General features: G+C 40.8%; 1 protein-coding gene across 3 annotated transcripts in view; it reads left to right on the top strand.

Moving 5' to 3' along the window:
- The window catches only part of LOC102088495 (amine oxidase [flavin-containing] A), a 50163-nt gene that overhangs the window by 10935 nt on the left and 24813 nt on the right, over positions 1–14415 (top strand). For all 3 annotated transcript variants that reach the window (XM_065069843.1, XM_065069838.1, XM_021286528.2), the window contains exons 2-4: positions 2268–2362; positions 4905–5042; positions 13182–13286. In XM_065069843.1, coding sequence (XP_064925915.1) covers positions 2268–2362; positions 4905–5042; positions 13182–13286 — 338 coding nt within the window. The remainder of the gene's footprint in view (positions 1–2267; positions 2363–4904; positions 5043–13181; positions 13287–14415) is intronic.

Here is a 14415-nt window from a genome sequence, read left to right as displayed (position 1 = left end):
GTTGGGTTCGACAGACAGTTACATGGAGCTGCTCCATGTGTAGGTGTTGTTGCTAGCCCTTCATTTTAAAAGAAACATGTTTCCATGCTTTAAACAAAGAAACGTGTAGTAATAATATTTTTCAGCAACATATTTTGCCATGTTTTTATTTCTGAGTCGGGCTCTCTCCCAGTTGCCAGTAAGCCATCACTGTTTGAATGTATCTCTTGCCATTTCCCAGTCTGTGTAGCTCTGAAGCTTTTTTTTGGGAGGGACCACTATCTATGGTGGCACTTGGGTTAACAATAATGAAACTAAAACCTGTAAGGCTGTAATGCAAGAGGTACAGTTTAATAAGCAAACAGGTTAGAGAACCTATGTCATGTTACAATGTGTTCTTCATCCTTTAGAAGTCCTTCTTTATTTGGATGTATTGTATAATTAAGCCATAAACTCGTAATAAGCTCCATTTCCAACCAAGTCCATTGCAACTGTTATTCTTCCTAAAGAACCGTGGCTTGAATATAGATACCATATACTGCATTAAATATAGTCTTAGACAATGAGGATTTGCAATTCTTTTTTTTCACACCTAGGCCAGATTTTTGCTGTTTTGTGTTCCATAGGGTAACACACGAATGCTCTGTGCATTTTTTCAAAACTTGTATATCTACAGTAAACTTTCTTACACTCATGCTGAAGTGCCCAGTGGTGTTTACACAGAATAGAGAAATTAAGGCTTTTATCTTATACATGTAGGAAATCCATTTTTTTGGTGACAAAACCCACTATATATTTTGAAAAATCATTTTTCCTCAAGTAAAAAAAAAAGATTAAGAAAATACAGTAGTTTGTGTTTGCAACATTCTAGACTCGTGTCTTTTATGTTTGTGTTGGGGACAAAGAGAATGCAATCACTGAAAGGACTGAAGAATTTATTATAAAAGAATTGTAAAATGTCCATAGACTTCCATGTAGGAAAAAAAAAATTAATCAAAAATTACTGAAAGAAATTAGATCAAATTATAAGATGTTTGCTTCATTGACAAATGGTTTGCATTAAAAAAAAAGCCCACAAACAAACAAATTAAAAAGAAAAAAAACCACAACAACAAAACCCAGAATATTAAATAGAGAGAAGAATTAAGTATACTTCTGCTCCAGCAGCAATCTAAATAATATGATGCAAGGATGTAAAATTATTTTTAGATGGGTATTGAACTTCCTCAATTCTGGTTTCCAGTGAATGGTGTTCCACTTCCCCATTAAAAGCTTACATGCACAGAAGCTTATGGGTGATTCTGTATTGTTCTCAGAACAAAGGAGTGTACTTAATGCTGCTCAGAACAATTCCTCTCCTCTGGTCTTTTCAGACGTGCATTCTCTGTAGGCTCTGAAACGGTTGTTTTTAATTACATTTTGAGGTAGTACAATAAACATGAATATAATATTATTATTCCTTCCTGCAGGGTATCTTGGAAGTTCTGATCAATAAGGCTGGCTTTCATATACTTAAGGAGAGGAAACAACTCCAAAGAAATAATGCCTCAGTGCCAAACTGGCCTGCAGGGCAATGGGATAATCTGATTTCACAAACTCGTGATTGCTTTTTACAATTCCAGCTTGCATTTGTCAAAAGCAAGGAGAACTCCTGTCCAATTGAATTTTCAGTTGTTTCTAGTGCCTCCCTCACAAAGTCCCGTAATTAGATGATTTTTGCTGTTACCATAATTCCTTTTATAAAGTATCTACATACAGCCTGTTTGATTGCCATGGTCAAACCCATGTTTAAAATGAATCTTGATAGTGAAGCAGGCTTTCTTTCTGCATGTGAGTGAGGACAACAGATAGCAAAAGAGTGGAGAGTTGATGAATGAGAGAGGTTGGAAGCCTACTTTGCTGAAACATGCCTATTTAGTGTATTATTACTTCTATCACTTTAGTACTGCAAGCCCCACAAGCTGGTTTCTACCTTCCAATATGCTGCACAAATTAAGAATAAGATGTGTGTCCCTTAATAATTCTGTTTCTAAAATGTCAAAATGCTAACCTGAAGAAGGAAACTTCAGTCTGTGAATGCTGTTTATGGAGACAAATAGTTATAATTGCAGCTAAGCAGCAGCCACATGATTTCTTTGGTAAGACACCATGATACATTTCTGATTTCTCTTAGGAATTTTTGAGAACAGTGTTGAAATCTCTGACTTTGAAGCTTTGGTTCTGTTTTTGACCATTGATGTGGCTGATTGCTGCCACTTGCTTTAAAGCACTTCCTCTTTTTCTGGTAGGTTTGTCTGCTGCCAAATTGCTGTCTGAGTCTGGGGTCAGCGTGGTGGTTCTTGAGGCCCGGAACAGAGTTGGAGGAAGGACGTTCACTATCAGGGTAAGTGCTTCATGTGATGCTTGACTCTCACTTGTGCTGGTCTGCAACATGGCAAATATCACTCCTATTTCAAAGAGGGGCAATAAGCAGGACCCAGGGAACTACGGGTCAGTCAGCATCAACTCAATCCCTAGGAAAGTGGTAGAGTGACTAATCCTGGGCACCATTTCCAGGCATGTGAAGTACAAGAAAGTCATCAGCATGAATTCACCAAGAGGAAGTCATGCTTGGCCAACTAGATAACTTTCTATGATGAAATGACTGGATGGGTAGATGAGGGAAGAACAGTGGATATTCTCTACCTAGACTTCAGTAATTCAACACTGTCTCCTGTAAGATCCTCATAGAAAAGCTAATGAAGTATGGGCTGGTTGAGCAGACAGTGAGGGGGACTGAAAACCGGCTAACAGCCTGGGCCAGAGGATTGTGATTGCTGGTATGAAGTCTAGATGGAGGTCAATAACTTGCGATGTACCCCAGGGATCAATACTGGGTCTGATCCTGTTCAGCATCTTCATTAATGATCTGGGTGATGGAGGAACTGGAGCATCTGTCCTATGATAAAAGGCTAAAAGAACAGGCACTGTTTAGCCTGGAGAAAAGAAGACTGATGGGGGAATCTCATCAGTATATAGAAGGGAGGGAAGGAAGGGTGCAAAGAGAATGGAGACAGGCTCTTTTCAGTGCTACCCAGTGGCAGGACAAGAGGCAATGGGCAAAAAAACAAAACAGAGGAGGTTCAAACCATCTGCACATTAGGAAACACTTTTTTACTGTGAGAGTGACCAAGCATTGTCTTGGGTCTCCTAGGGAGGTTGTGACATCTTGCTCCTTGGAGATATTTAAAAGCTGTCTTGGGCAACTGACTCTAGGTGCCCTTACTGGAACAGGAGGGATTGGACCAGGTGACCTCCAGAGGTCCCTTCTGATCTCAATCATTCTGTGATTCTGTTGCGTTTGACATCATTAGCTAGGGTAAGAGAGGGAGAAGAGTTCGCAAAGGAGACGGGTGTCTCAAGTTGCCATCTCTTTTGTCACATAACAGAGCTCTGTTTGGACAGGTTGCATTGCAGTATATGGCAGTGGGCTTCTCTTGACAGGAAGTGCTTTAAAATTGGTCCCTAAGCAACTCTGAGAGCCATCAAGTGGGATTTGGGTGCCTAACCAGAAGTGTGTAGTGCCATTTTAACTGCCCTAGGATACTTCGCCTGGCCTCCAGCTGCAAGTCTTCTGTGGGTTGTGAGTCAAATTTGTCAGCCTTGCAAAGAAGTCTTGGATAACTTGGGGTGTCTAAAATGGTGTTAAACATCTGTATTAAGGTAGTTGAATTCCACCAACACAGTCCATACTCTGTCCATGGCAGTATCTGTTCTGCCTTTACAGACTGAAACTGTTATCTGAGATAAGGAGTGTCAAAGCATTTCTCTTCTCATTTCTGCCTCACTTTGCATACTGTAACAGGCATGGTAGCTAAGAGCCCTATAAGAAGCAGCCTGAGCACAGCTAGATGTCATTACAGCTCAGACATACATTTTAACATGGCTGAAAATGATCTGAAATAACACTCCTGCTTTTAAAACTGATCCACTTCTTGATTGCCATTAACAAGTAAATGGAAGAAACAACAAGTCATCTGTGCCACAGGGTAGCATAATACAGACATTAACCTCTGCTTCCCACCCCGGGAAATAGGGGAGGTTTAAATTATGTCAGATGACATTGCTGGGGAACCAGAGATAAACAGCGGTGTTTCAGCAGAAATCATTGTGCATGAAACGTGGAGCATAAACACCATCCTTCTGTGACGCTGAGAATGCCGAGCTTAAAATGCTCACTATAAACAGTCTTAAAAAGAGTTACCATCTTGGGAAATCGGCCTGCTTGTAATAATATGCGTCCCTGAAACTTTTTGCATTCTTCCTGCTTCCCAAGTGCGTGTGATGCTCGTCTGAGAGGTGTGTGGAGCACCTTTGATGGCAGGCATGGCTGGGTCTGCTAGCCAGAGTGCACCAGGCTAGAGCCAAGGTGTGCCATGCTGGAAAGGAGATTACTCTCCTTGAATACTGCAGTGCAGTGCTCAGCATTTTCAGCATTAAGCCTAAGTAGATATCTACAGAGAGAAAACAAGCCTTGGTGCAGGAGATGGTTTCAACTTGAGAAATGTTTTGCAATGACAAGAAGAGTAACATGAATGCTGAAAAAGTAGGGTTAGACTTAACCAAAACATTGATTTGGTTGAATATTTCCTCATATTCTCATGTCTTTTGTGAGACTAAAAAGCCAATGCTGAAAACTATAGTGAAATTTAAATGAATTAAATCCAATTGCACATAGGTACATTACAGAGTGAAGACACTGTGATCTCTGTGTCTGTGATTACAGAGCTCTATACTGCCTTCTTTTATAACAAGTCAGTCAGTACACCTTTTCTCCTGTGCATATAGTTGCAGTGCCAGCCAGTATGCAATAATACTTTCTACTTCTAGATGTTTATACTGAGGAGCTTTCCACCTTCTGATTCCTGTATTCTTTATTTTGACAGAACGATCAAGTCAACTACGTAGATGTTGGTGGATCGTATGTGGGACCTACCCAAAACCGGATTCTCCGATTGGCAAAAGAGCTGGGTATTGAGACCTATAAAGTTAATGTCAAGGGCCATATGATCCATTATAAGGGGGTAGGTATTGCGTCTTTCATTTTGTGATTCCTAAAGGTTTGACTGAGCTTTGGAAGTCACTGACAGTCATTAAGAAGGTTTCATTTAAAACTCGCTTTCAGTAATCCAGTAAGGACCTGCTTGAAGTGTTGTTATTCTGTTTTAACTTGGAAGTGGGATTGATGGTTCTTGTTTTCTTTTGAAAAGTGTTCAGAAAATTGGACTCACAGCAGTTAAAAAATTTGGGATACAATTGATGCCTGATTGTCTTTGAACATATCCTTTAAATAATTTTTTCCTGAAATTTGGAAAATAATTGCTCTGAAATAAAAGCTATATTTAAATAAAGAAAACAAAAATATCATTGGATACTACTGAATGAGGATACTAGACAACAGTATTATGGGACTAGCCTGGGAGATGTACAACATATTTGCTTCACTCATGTAACTAGATTCACAAAAGATCCCTCCCAGTCCTGTAGCATGGGACTCATCTTGCTTACAAGTGGATGTCTGGAAGTTGGACATCTCATCTGAGACTCATTGAGATTCTCTCTCTAGCTAATGGATAAAACAGGCACCTCCCAAGGCTGGCTGCAAGCTTCACATTTGAGATGTGGGGCAGTGGGGGCTCAGATGACCACTCTGGAGTGTGTACTGGCGTGGCTGAAGTGATCTAGAATGAAACCTGTCTTCAGAGGAGCCCTTGTTCTTTAGTTCACCAAAATTTTGCTCAGGTCCTAGTGAGGACCTGCTGCCCAAACCAGTGCAGAGGGAGATGGGTGGAGAGAGGCCAAAGATCCATTGGTATTAAGTACAAGCATCTATCTCCATAACTCACAAAACACTTTACTTTCCAAAGACCATAACTTTTTTTTTTTTTTTTTTTAATATCCTTTAATTTTGGTACTGACCAGACTCTGGCAGAACAAGGCTTGAAGGCTCTATGAGTCAAAGTTGACATAACAGCACATGATGGATCCTTAACTGATTTAATTTTTGTTCTCACTTTTTCTTCCTAAGATTAGAGCATTGCATTCATACTGCAAAGTTTTATCATCTGGTTCTGTAACCTCTCTTTATTGGGCAGATTCATGCCATGCACTTAAGATAGTCACATCTTAAATAATTGTGTAGCCACTGCATAACGCTCAAAATGTTATTTTACACCACCTGAAGTAAAAATTGGTGTAATTCTACAGCAAGTGGGCTAGGCCGATTTGTACCAGCTAAATGTTTGGGCCACTCTAATTTAAGTTCAGACATGGATCTCTTAGCGTCGTAAAAGGCACTTATCTTCTGTATGTTTAAAAAAAGGCTCTAATGGTTTACAGTAATTTAAGCACTTAAACCATTTTGACACTGAAGCTGCAGCTTTTTTGTCCCACATTATATTATGCATGTTCTTTCTAATGACCATGTGATTTTGTAAATCTTCTTTGAAGTGGAAGCATGTTTCTAAGCAAGGGCCAGCATTACAAGCTATTCAGCTGGATCACAAGCTGTGGATCAATTCTAGAATTGACACCATGGTTCTGCCAAACTAACCGCTGTTCCCAAGGAGATGTAGTCATTGCAACAGAGTGATAGCAAAGGGTCTTTAAGGTCTCCCAGCATGCACAGTTGCCCTTTTTTTAGGGATCTATTGTTGAACCCTCTCTTGCCTCCCACTTCTACAAGCCTATTGAAAACCATCTGTGCAGTCCTGGCTTTTGGCTGGGCTGATGAGTGCTCAGGGCCCTTAGGGCTTGCACATTTTACCTACCCTCTGGCACACTGATATCATGCTGTGATGGGGAGTTGGCCTGGGAGGGATTTGTGCTCTCCTGGCTATAGATGCACCCCTCATATTCATAAAAAATGCTCCAGGAACCCAGACACCTGTGGTACTTCCTAGATGACAGAAAACATGTTAACAAGGAGGTGATTTGATATTAAAGGATCATTGCCTCAAAAATCAAATGTTAATCTGAAAGATGGATGTATTCAGCTTCTTGGGATAATATGCTGTCAGCCATTGAGAAGCTGCTGCCTTTCAGGTTTGAAAAGTATCACTAAAACTTTTCTCCCTGCCTCTTCATCTGCTATTTCTGTCAGTTGATGTCTGCTGGGGATCATGTACCTGGGGCCAGAAAGGAAGGTCTCTTCCCAACAGCATTTCCCCAAAATCTGCAATGCTGCGCAGTTTTCTCAAAAGTGAGAGGGAGAGTGTTTTGAGGAATGACTAAACATGGCTTTAGATTTTGTTGTGACAGACATTCGACTGTATATAATCTCCACCATCCTCAGATTAAGAGATTTTTTGACTCTTGTTTACCATACTAATTGATTCAGTTTAGCTGTTTCTGAAGACTGTCAGGATACTGCTTGGATTGAGTTAGGTCAAAGTGGAGAAATGGCTTATCCTAGCAGTGGAAGCAGCCAAGGGAAAGTGGAAATCCCTGAAGGGATTTCATGAATTTCTTTGCTCTGGAAAGAATTTTTCCCATATGCATGTGGAAAAATTCCATGTACTGCAAATTGTTTCATGTGGGCAGGTTTCCTTTATAGTTACAGTTTATTTGAAAAATCCAAATATGTAACTATTTTTATTTTTTTTTTTTTTGCTTGCTCATTCTTTCACGTCAGTTAGCATGGTAATGTGGACTGCTTTGATGTCAATCAGGAATCTGTTTGTATCCTGTTATCATAAATCTGTAACTTCAAACTGTACATTTTGTTACAAGCCCCAGACTTTCTTTCCAGCCGAATTGCTCCACGGCTACTGTCCTGTAATTCACTGTCGAGGTTTTGATTGTGGGGTGACAATAAAACCGTGACAGATGTATTGTTAACCCGCGCTCCCTCTCTAGCCCCTCCCTCTCCCCTCTTCCCACTGAGGACAGGTGGTCAGGAGGGAAAGAAGGACTGAGAGAAGAGAGCTGGAAAAATTAAAAATGTTTTACTAATGCTACTAGTAAAAATAGAGAAAATAATACAAAATATACAAAACCAATCTTGAAAGTCCCAGCAACTGCTCCGGCAGATGTATGGCCAGCACCCGGAGTCCTGGACTGGACTCTGCAGCCAACCGGAGCTGGATTCAGTCTGTCACTAGGCCTCAGTTCGCAGGGACGACTTGCAAGGTCTTCTCCTAATGTCGGCCGTAAGGAAAAGGGACGAGATCCTCATGATCTCCCACTTTTATATAAAGTATCACATGAATGGGATGGAATACTTAATTGGTCAATTTCAGTTGACTACTTCTCGTTGCCTCTCTCTCAGGATGTACATCCATCCTTATCACTCCAGCGACCTTGCATACCATTGCTATGTCTTCCAAAACATTTATCTAGCTTTCAGGAAAGCAGTTAGTAAGAAGACTTTAGCTGACAGGGATTTTCACTCAAAGAGAAAGTTGTTTTTAACAAAACCAGGACATTCACCAAGAATGCTTTAGAACTAAGAAAAGGCAGATGTGCTGGAGTTCTTCCTGCCCAGAAGAGGCAGGTAGCTTTTTATTTTTACAGAGATCCTTGATGGTCGTGCTGTGCTCTATTTTCAGCTTCTCTTTAGTAGAAGACCCTAGAAAGTAAAGGCATGAGGGTCTTGGTGTGGTATTAACTGTCTCACATAACTGCAGTCCTCTCGTATCTATCAGCAACACCCAGCTTCAGTATACATAAGATTCGTAAATAAGGACCAATTTTCCTTATTTGTTTGCTTATAATTTTCAGAGTAAGGTAACACTTGACAAAAGATGAGCATTTATATGCAATGCTTCACATTGGCCATCTAGTCTTTTCTTTCTGTTCTTTAGGTTTAAGATTAAGAGATTAGGGTTCATCAGGGAAGTCTCTGACTAAGCCTGTGCAGATCTCCACAGATGTGCAGTTCAGACATAGGAATCACAGGCAGTCCAAAGCACTGCAATGCTCTCAAGGCTGGACCTGTTTGAGAAGGTCCTGGGCAGCGAAGGATACCCATTTGAGCGCTCACACTGCAGGGAGCAGCTGCTCTCGCTGTGTGTCCTGTGCCCAGCCCAAGGGCAATGCAATGCCTACTCTGGAGCTTGAGGGATGCTCCTCCCGTGCATCCTGATGTGTTGCTTGTCCTCAGCACAGCAGGCAGGAGCCAGACTTTCTCAAGGCTGGGAAAATTGTCTGCTCCTCTTGCACAAATGAAACTGAGGGTGGTGTCACAGCTGCGGCAGGTTGGGCTTAATTCCTATAGTTAGGGCTATAAGCCACAGCATAGCCCTGAGCAGGGAAAAGACAGACCTTGTAGAGCATGTCTCTGTCTCCTGCCTTCTTTCCAACCACTGAACTACAGTGCTTGGGGATATTGTTTCCTTTGAATTGATGTGGGGTAACTAATTCAGGCGGGCAGCAGGACTCAAATCTGAGGTCTGCAGCAAAGCGTTCGACACACCAGGAAATGAAAAAAAGTTAGATAAACTCTGTGGGTCAGTCAAGCACCCTTGTGTTAGCATGGGAGCAAAGCCAGTGGGTTATTTGCCTTTCAGTTAAGAAAACAGTAGTTCTCAGAATAATATATCCAGAACAGTATAAACTTGTTTAAAAATGGAATATTGCAAGACTTGGCCTGCCTACAGTTAGCTCCTCTGTGAAACATGTTGCCAGAGCTCCTCTGCTTAGTAGGGAGACAATATTAAAAACACATGAATAACTTACCAGCCCCAGGTCATTTGGGCTAGATTTATTCCCTGTGGAAATACTTGTGAGTTGTAAAACTGATGTGGCTAAGGTTGGTTGGCTCGTGCTCTCTGATGGACAATGGTAATTTCTCTCCTGGAATTTGTTGGAATTGGGCTTTCCTCTGATCAGCTCCCACCTCTTAGGTCTATCCCCCCGCACAAGGAGTTAGTGCACCTGTGAACTATTTCAGGCTCTCTGAATTCAATCTTGGCCTCTTCCAGGTCTGTTAGCACTTTTGTAGTTTTCCAGCTTTTCCTGCCCTTGGTCTCCAGGCTTACTGAAGCTATGGTGTTTTGAATGCAGAAGAGAGCAACAAGTAACGCAACTTTAAGCTGTTAATTATTGGTTGGCATTTCATAGTTCTCAGAGGATAAAATATGTTTTCCCATTGATCTTCCTGGGCTATGCTATTGACCCAAGATGTGGGGATAATATTTTCAAATCAGTAATGGAAGGCTAGTTCTTAATTAAAATAGCAGATAAGTGAATATCCAGTGTGATACATGTCATACCAGTGGCTGAGGTTTTAAGATTTCTTGATCATTTCTCAGCAGTTTGTGGTCCTGGTGGCCTACAGTTAGTATAGAGGTGGAAAAGTTGGAGGAAGATTTTAGGTAGCCAGGCAATGGGCAAGGTCTCTCACCAATTGCCCAATACTTAGTTGGTCAGTTTCAGTTCACTACTTCTTGTTGTGCTGGGAGTTTCTCGGCCTGTAGCTGTTGAACGCAGTAGAGTTAATGCTGGGAGCTGGAAAAGCTGTTTGGCGCAAACCTTATCGCAGAGGTACTGAGACTTTTCTTTGGCTGTTGTTTCCAGCAGTATAAGGAATGGGTTTGGCTGAAAACAAGAGGAGAGAGCCTTAGAAGAAGTTACTTTTTTTACTTTCTCTTTAAAGAAGTGTTTGGGGTTTTTTTAATTAAACCTATGATAGGAGAGGTGTTTGCAAGTTATACCACTCAGTACAAGCACAGTCACTATCAAAAAGTTGTGTGAAAAGAGCTCTCACCAAACAGTGAAAAACTTTGGGAAGTTTTTGCTGCTACTCCTGAACAGTGGGCTTATCTTTTCCCTTGGTCCCCTTGCAATATCAACATGACAGAACTGCAGTAATAACTTATTTTCACCTGTTGTTGGGTGGCCCGACAGCATTGCATCTTATCTCTGCTTAAGGGCAGGATTATTGGTGTTGAAGTACATCAAGGGAGACACAATGATGGTACCTGCATTCCTGATCAGAGTAAAAAGTCTAGCAGTTAATGAACTTTGAAAGAGCAATATTTTATGATCTTTTTGAAACAGCAAAATGTGCAATAAAAAGAGAATGATTGGCAATATATTACTGCTTTGTATCAGGGTTTCCTTGTTTGATACAGTGTTGGTTTATAACAGTAAAAGCTGTAGCATGCCGTATATCTCTTTGCATGTGTTTTTTGGTCCTCTTTTCTGTGGCTGAACACACAGTGCTCCAAACTGGCAGTGAGAAATTATGTTCAAGGAAAAGAAAGAGGCAGTGTAATACAGAGGATTCCCTTGCTGGTAGTTCATAGGAGCACTTTCTCTGTTCTTGCCATGGCAGAAGTGTGTTTTGCATCCACACGTGCACCTGGAGAAGGCTGGAGCAGCATCCCTTGCCCACCTTCCTCCAACACAACTCTCTAAACCATAAAGAAATGGGCATAAAAGAGAGAAAAAATAGTATGTGGTACACAATATTAAGATTATATAATCAGAAATCTGGAGGTAATCGACGAGCTCCATACTCATCCTGGTGACTTGAAAACTCAACATTTGTTGAAAATTAAAAAACAAACAAACAAACCACAAACTTTAAGCACTTGAATCTCAAGCTGAACTAAGTGCTGAGGTCGCAACCTTGTGCCTCACTGGGCCCAGAGCAAAGGTTACTGTGTCCAGACTGAACAGGAGAGTGTGTTTGCTGTCGCCCCCACTGGAGATGGTGAGGAGGTAGAGCACAGAGCGGGCCATGGGCCTAGATGGACACCAGAGCTGGGGCACCACTGCAGCCATCCTCTGGGGAGTGAGGGAGCAAGCAGTGTTTGCCATAGCAAGATTTACCCCTGTACTCTTCTCTCCTTCATTGTACCTGGCCTGGGGATGATGAAAGTTGAACAAAATGTCAGAGTTTAGCTATTTTACTGCTTTTGCCAAATCTGAAAGCTCCATATGGTCTCAGAGTTTCACCCTGCACCTTTTATTTTCATTATGATCTTTGCAGAAAAAATGTTCTGAAGAATATCCGAAAATTCATATGTATTTGCATGCACATATACAATTATCAGTGAGGAAGACCAAAAAATTCTCTCTCACCACCTGTGGGGAAGGGGCATTTAGCTTCTCCTTTGTGTCCCCCTGTCCCTGGGTCACCATCTCACACATCTGCGGCACTGCAGCCTATCGCTTGGTCTGTGACTCCCCCCTGCCAGGTGCAATGGGCTGGCACAGTATACATTGCCCTGAAAAGCACATTGCACACAGCTTAGCACCACAGCTCCTACCTGCCGTGGTCCAGCATATTCGCTGCATCCTGCCATATGACCTCATGCCAACTTTTGACACACCTGAAAGAGCAAACCTTAAAGGTGTCTGAGGAGAAATTTACCATTGGCTTGCATGGGGTAAGGTTCAAAGCAATTTAATACGAGAAAGTATTTCCTGATCTTCCAACTCTCTTTCAGATTAAAGTTATCACAAAGAACCAGCTGCTGTTAGATTGTTTCACTTATCATTATATCACAGGATTATCTGAAACAGTCTGTATTTGTGTTGCAGCTATGTGTCATACACATTATAAGTACTGATACCATTTTGCAAGTGTATGAAGTTTTTCATCCTGCAGCCCAAAACTTTCTTTTTGGAAATTTTATTTTTTATTTTAGGCTAGGCTTCTCCCAAGATGCTTGGCATAATAAATAGGTATGTTTGCTTTATATAGGTGAGGTGTACCTTAAAGGTGCTTAGGTAGTTTAAAAGTTTAAAATGCATTCAATTTTAGACCCATGCAATTTTAGGGTGCACATTTCAGCAGACAGGCAAACATTAGATTAATTAATATGTAATAATGAAGAATATAATGAAGAATGCTTAGGAACAAGCAATATTACCTTCTTGGCCATTGAGAGAATCTCCTTAGCCCAAAATTTGACAGCCTCCTCAGAACATATGTACCCCTCCCCATCCCCTCCGAATAAAAAAAATCTTATTGCCCTTTTTATTGTCAGCCCAACAGTTTTTTGGCACTCACACTTAGCTTCATGCATTCCGTTGCTTACATGCATATGCAGGGAGAAAAGAAAAAAAAAAAGGGGGGAAAAAAAAACCCGAACCACTAGATCTTTTGGGGCAAAAGGTCAATTATGAGATGACTGAGAATTTTTTGTTCTTGAGTAATGAAGGTATGCTCCATTGTGTTTCAGTTGCTTATGTTCTTATGTGTATTTTAGGGAAAGTCACGCTATTTCACAGGTATTTCCCCCTCAACATGGAATCCCTTAGTTTATCTGGATTTCAATAACTTGTGGAGGACCATGGACAAGCTGGGAGAAGAGGTAGGCTGTGAAAATTGCATATGTTTCCTACAATGCTCTTCTCACCATGAGTAAATCTGGTTTTGTTTTGATTTTGTTTCTGCTAGGCTTTTTTATTACTTCTTTAATATACATACATACATACATACATACATATATATATATATATATATAAATCCACCAGGAAATATATCTATGTTGCATGGGAACTATCAGGAATAACAGGTCTTCCTTACCAAGAAGGGGTTGGACTAGATGACCTTTAATCGTCCCTTCTAACCCAAACTATTCTATGATTCTATGAGCGGATACAAAAAGACCTGGAGGCATCTAAGATATCTGAAAAAAATGAAGTTTAACCTCAGTGTATGTGTTTTCTCATGTCAGGGCAAACCATTCCATGAGTTGAGAAGGGTTTTTCCCCTTCCCCTGTGACAGTCTTTTTGAGTAAGGATGAATATTTTTTGTAGCTGCCTAAGTTGGGCTCCAGTTTGGCTTCATAGTAATTTTATTTCTAAAATTCTTAAACAATAAATGCCTTCAAAGTTCAAGCAGGACAACTGCAGATCTTCCTGTGTGCAAAAAGTAGCCCCGGGAGCATCATGCTCTCTTTCAGATATTTATCAGTTGCCTTATAATTTGGCTACAGACCAGGGACCCTACCTTACAATACTCTTCAGTCATAACTAACTATATTCCTGCGAAGTTCATTGAGTTTATATGGTTTTACAGAACCAAATTTGTGCATGATACTACACTTTTTTTGTCAAATAATACATATTTTTTAAAGATTCAAATACCTGATAGTGTCCTCATGTCATGGTATTTACATGCAGTGGTTTATTATTATGAATTTAAATGTCTAAAAAATATTTTATAGTATCTAGATATTTTTACTCCCTCTGTAGTTAACAGAAAGTCATAGGGGCCTTCCGATACCCATCTTGGAACTGACTGAATCTCTGACTGGAGAAAGACTTTTTCCCTCAACTGTTGGAGGACACCAAGACAACTACATTAGAATAGACACCTCACTTCTGGACAGCTAAAGGCCAGATGAGTCCCAGCATAAGGATATAGATCATTGATCAGACAAAGCCTTATTTGGTGGTCATGGTACAATTCATTCCTCGGGTGTGAATAGAAACTA

Source organism: Columba livia, chromosome 1 (assembly GCF_036013475.1).
Source record: "Columba livia isolate bColLiv1 breed racing homer chromosome 1, bColLiv1.pat.W.v2, whole genome shotgun sequence".
Lineage (NCBI taxonomy): Eukaryota > Metazoa > Chordata > Aves > Columbiformes > Columbidae > Columba > Columba livia.
The sequence above is the reverse complement of the archived record's forward strand: the minus strand, read 5'-3'. Positions and strand labels throughout refer to the sequence as shown.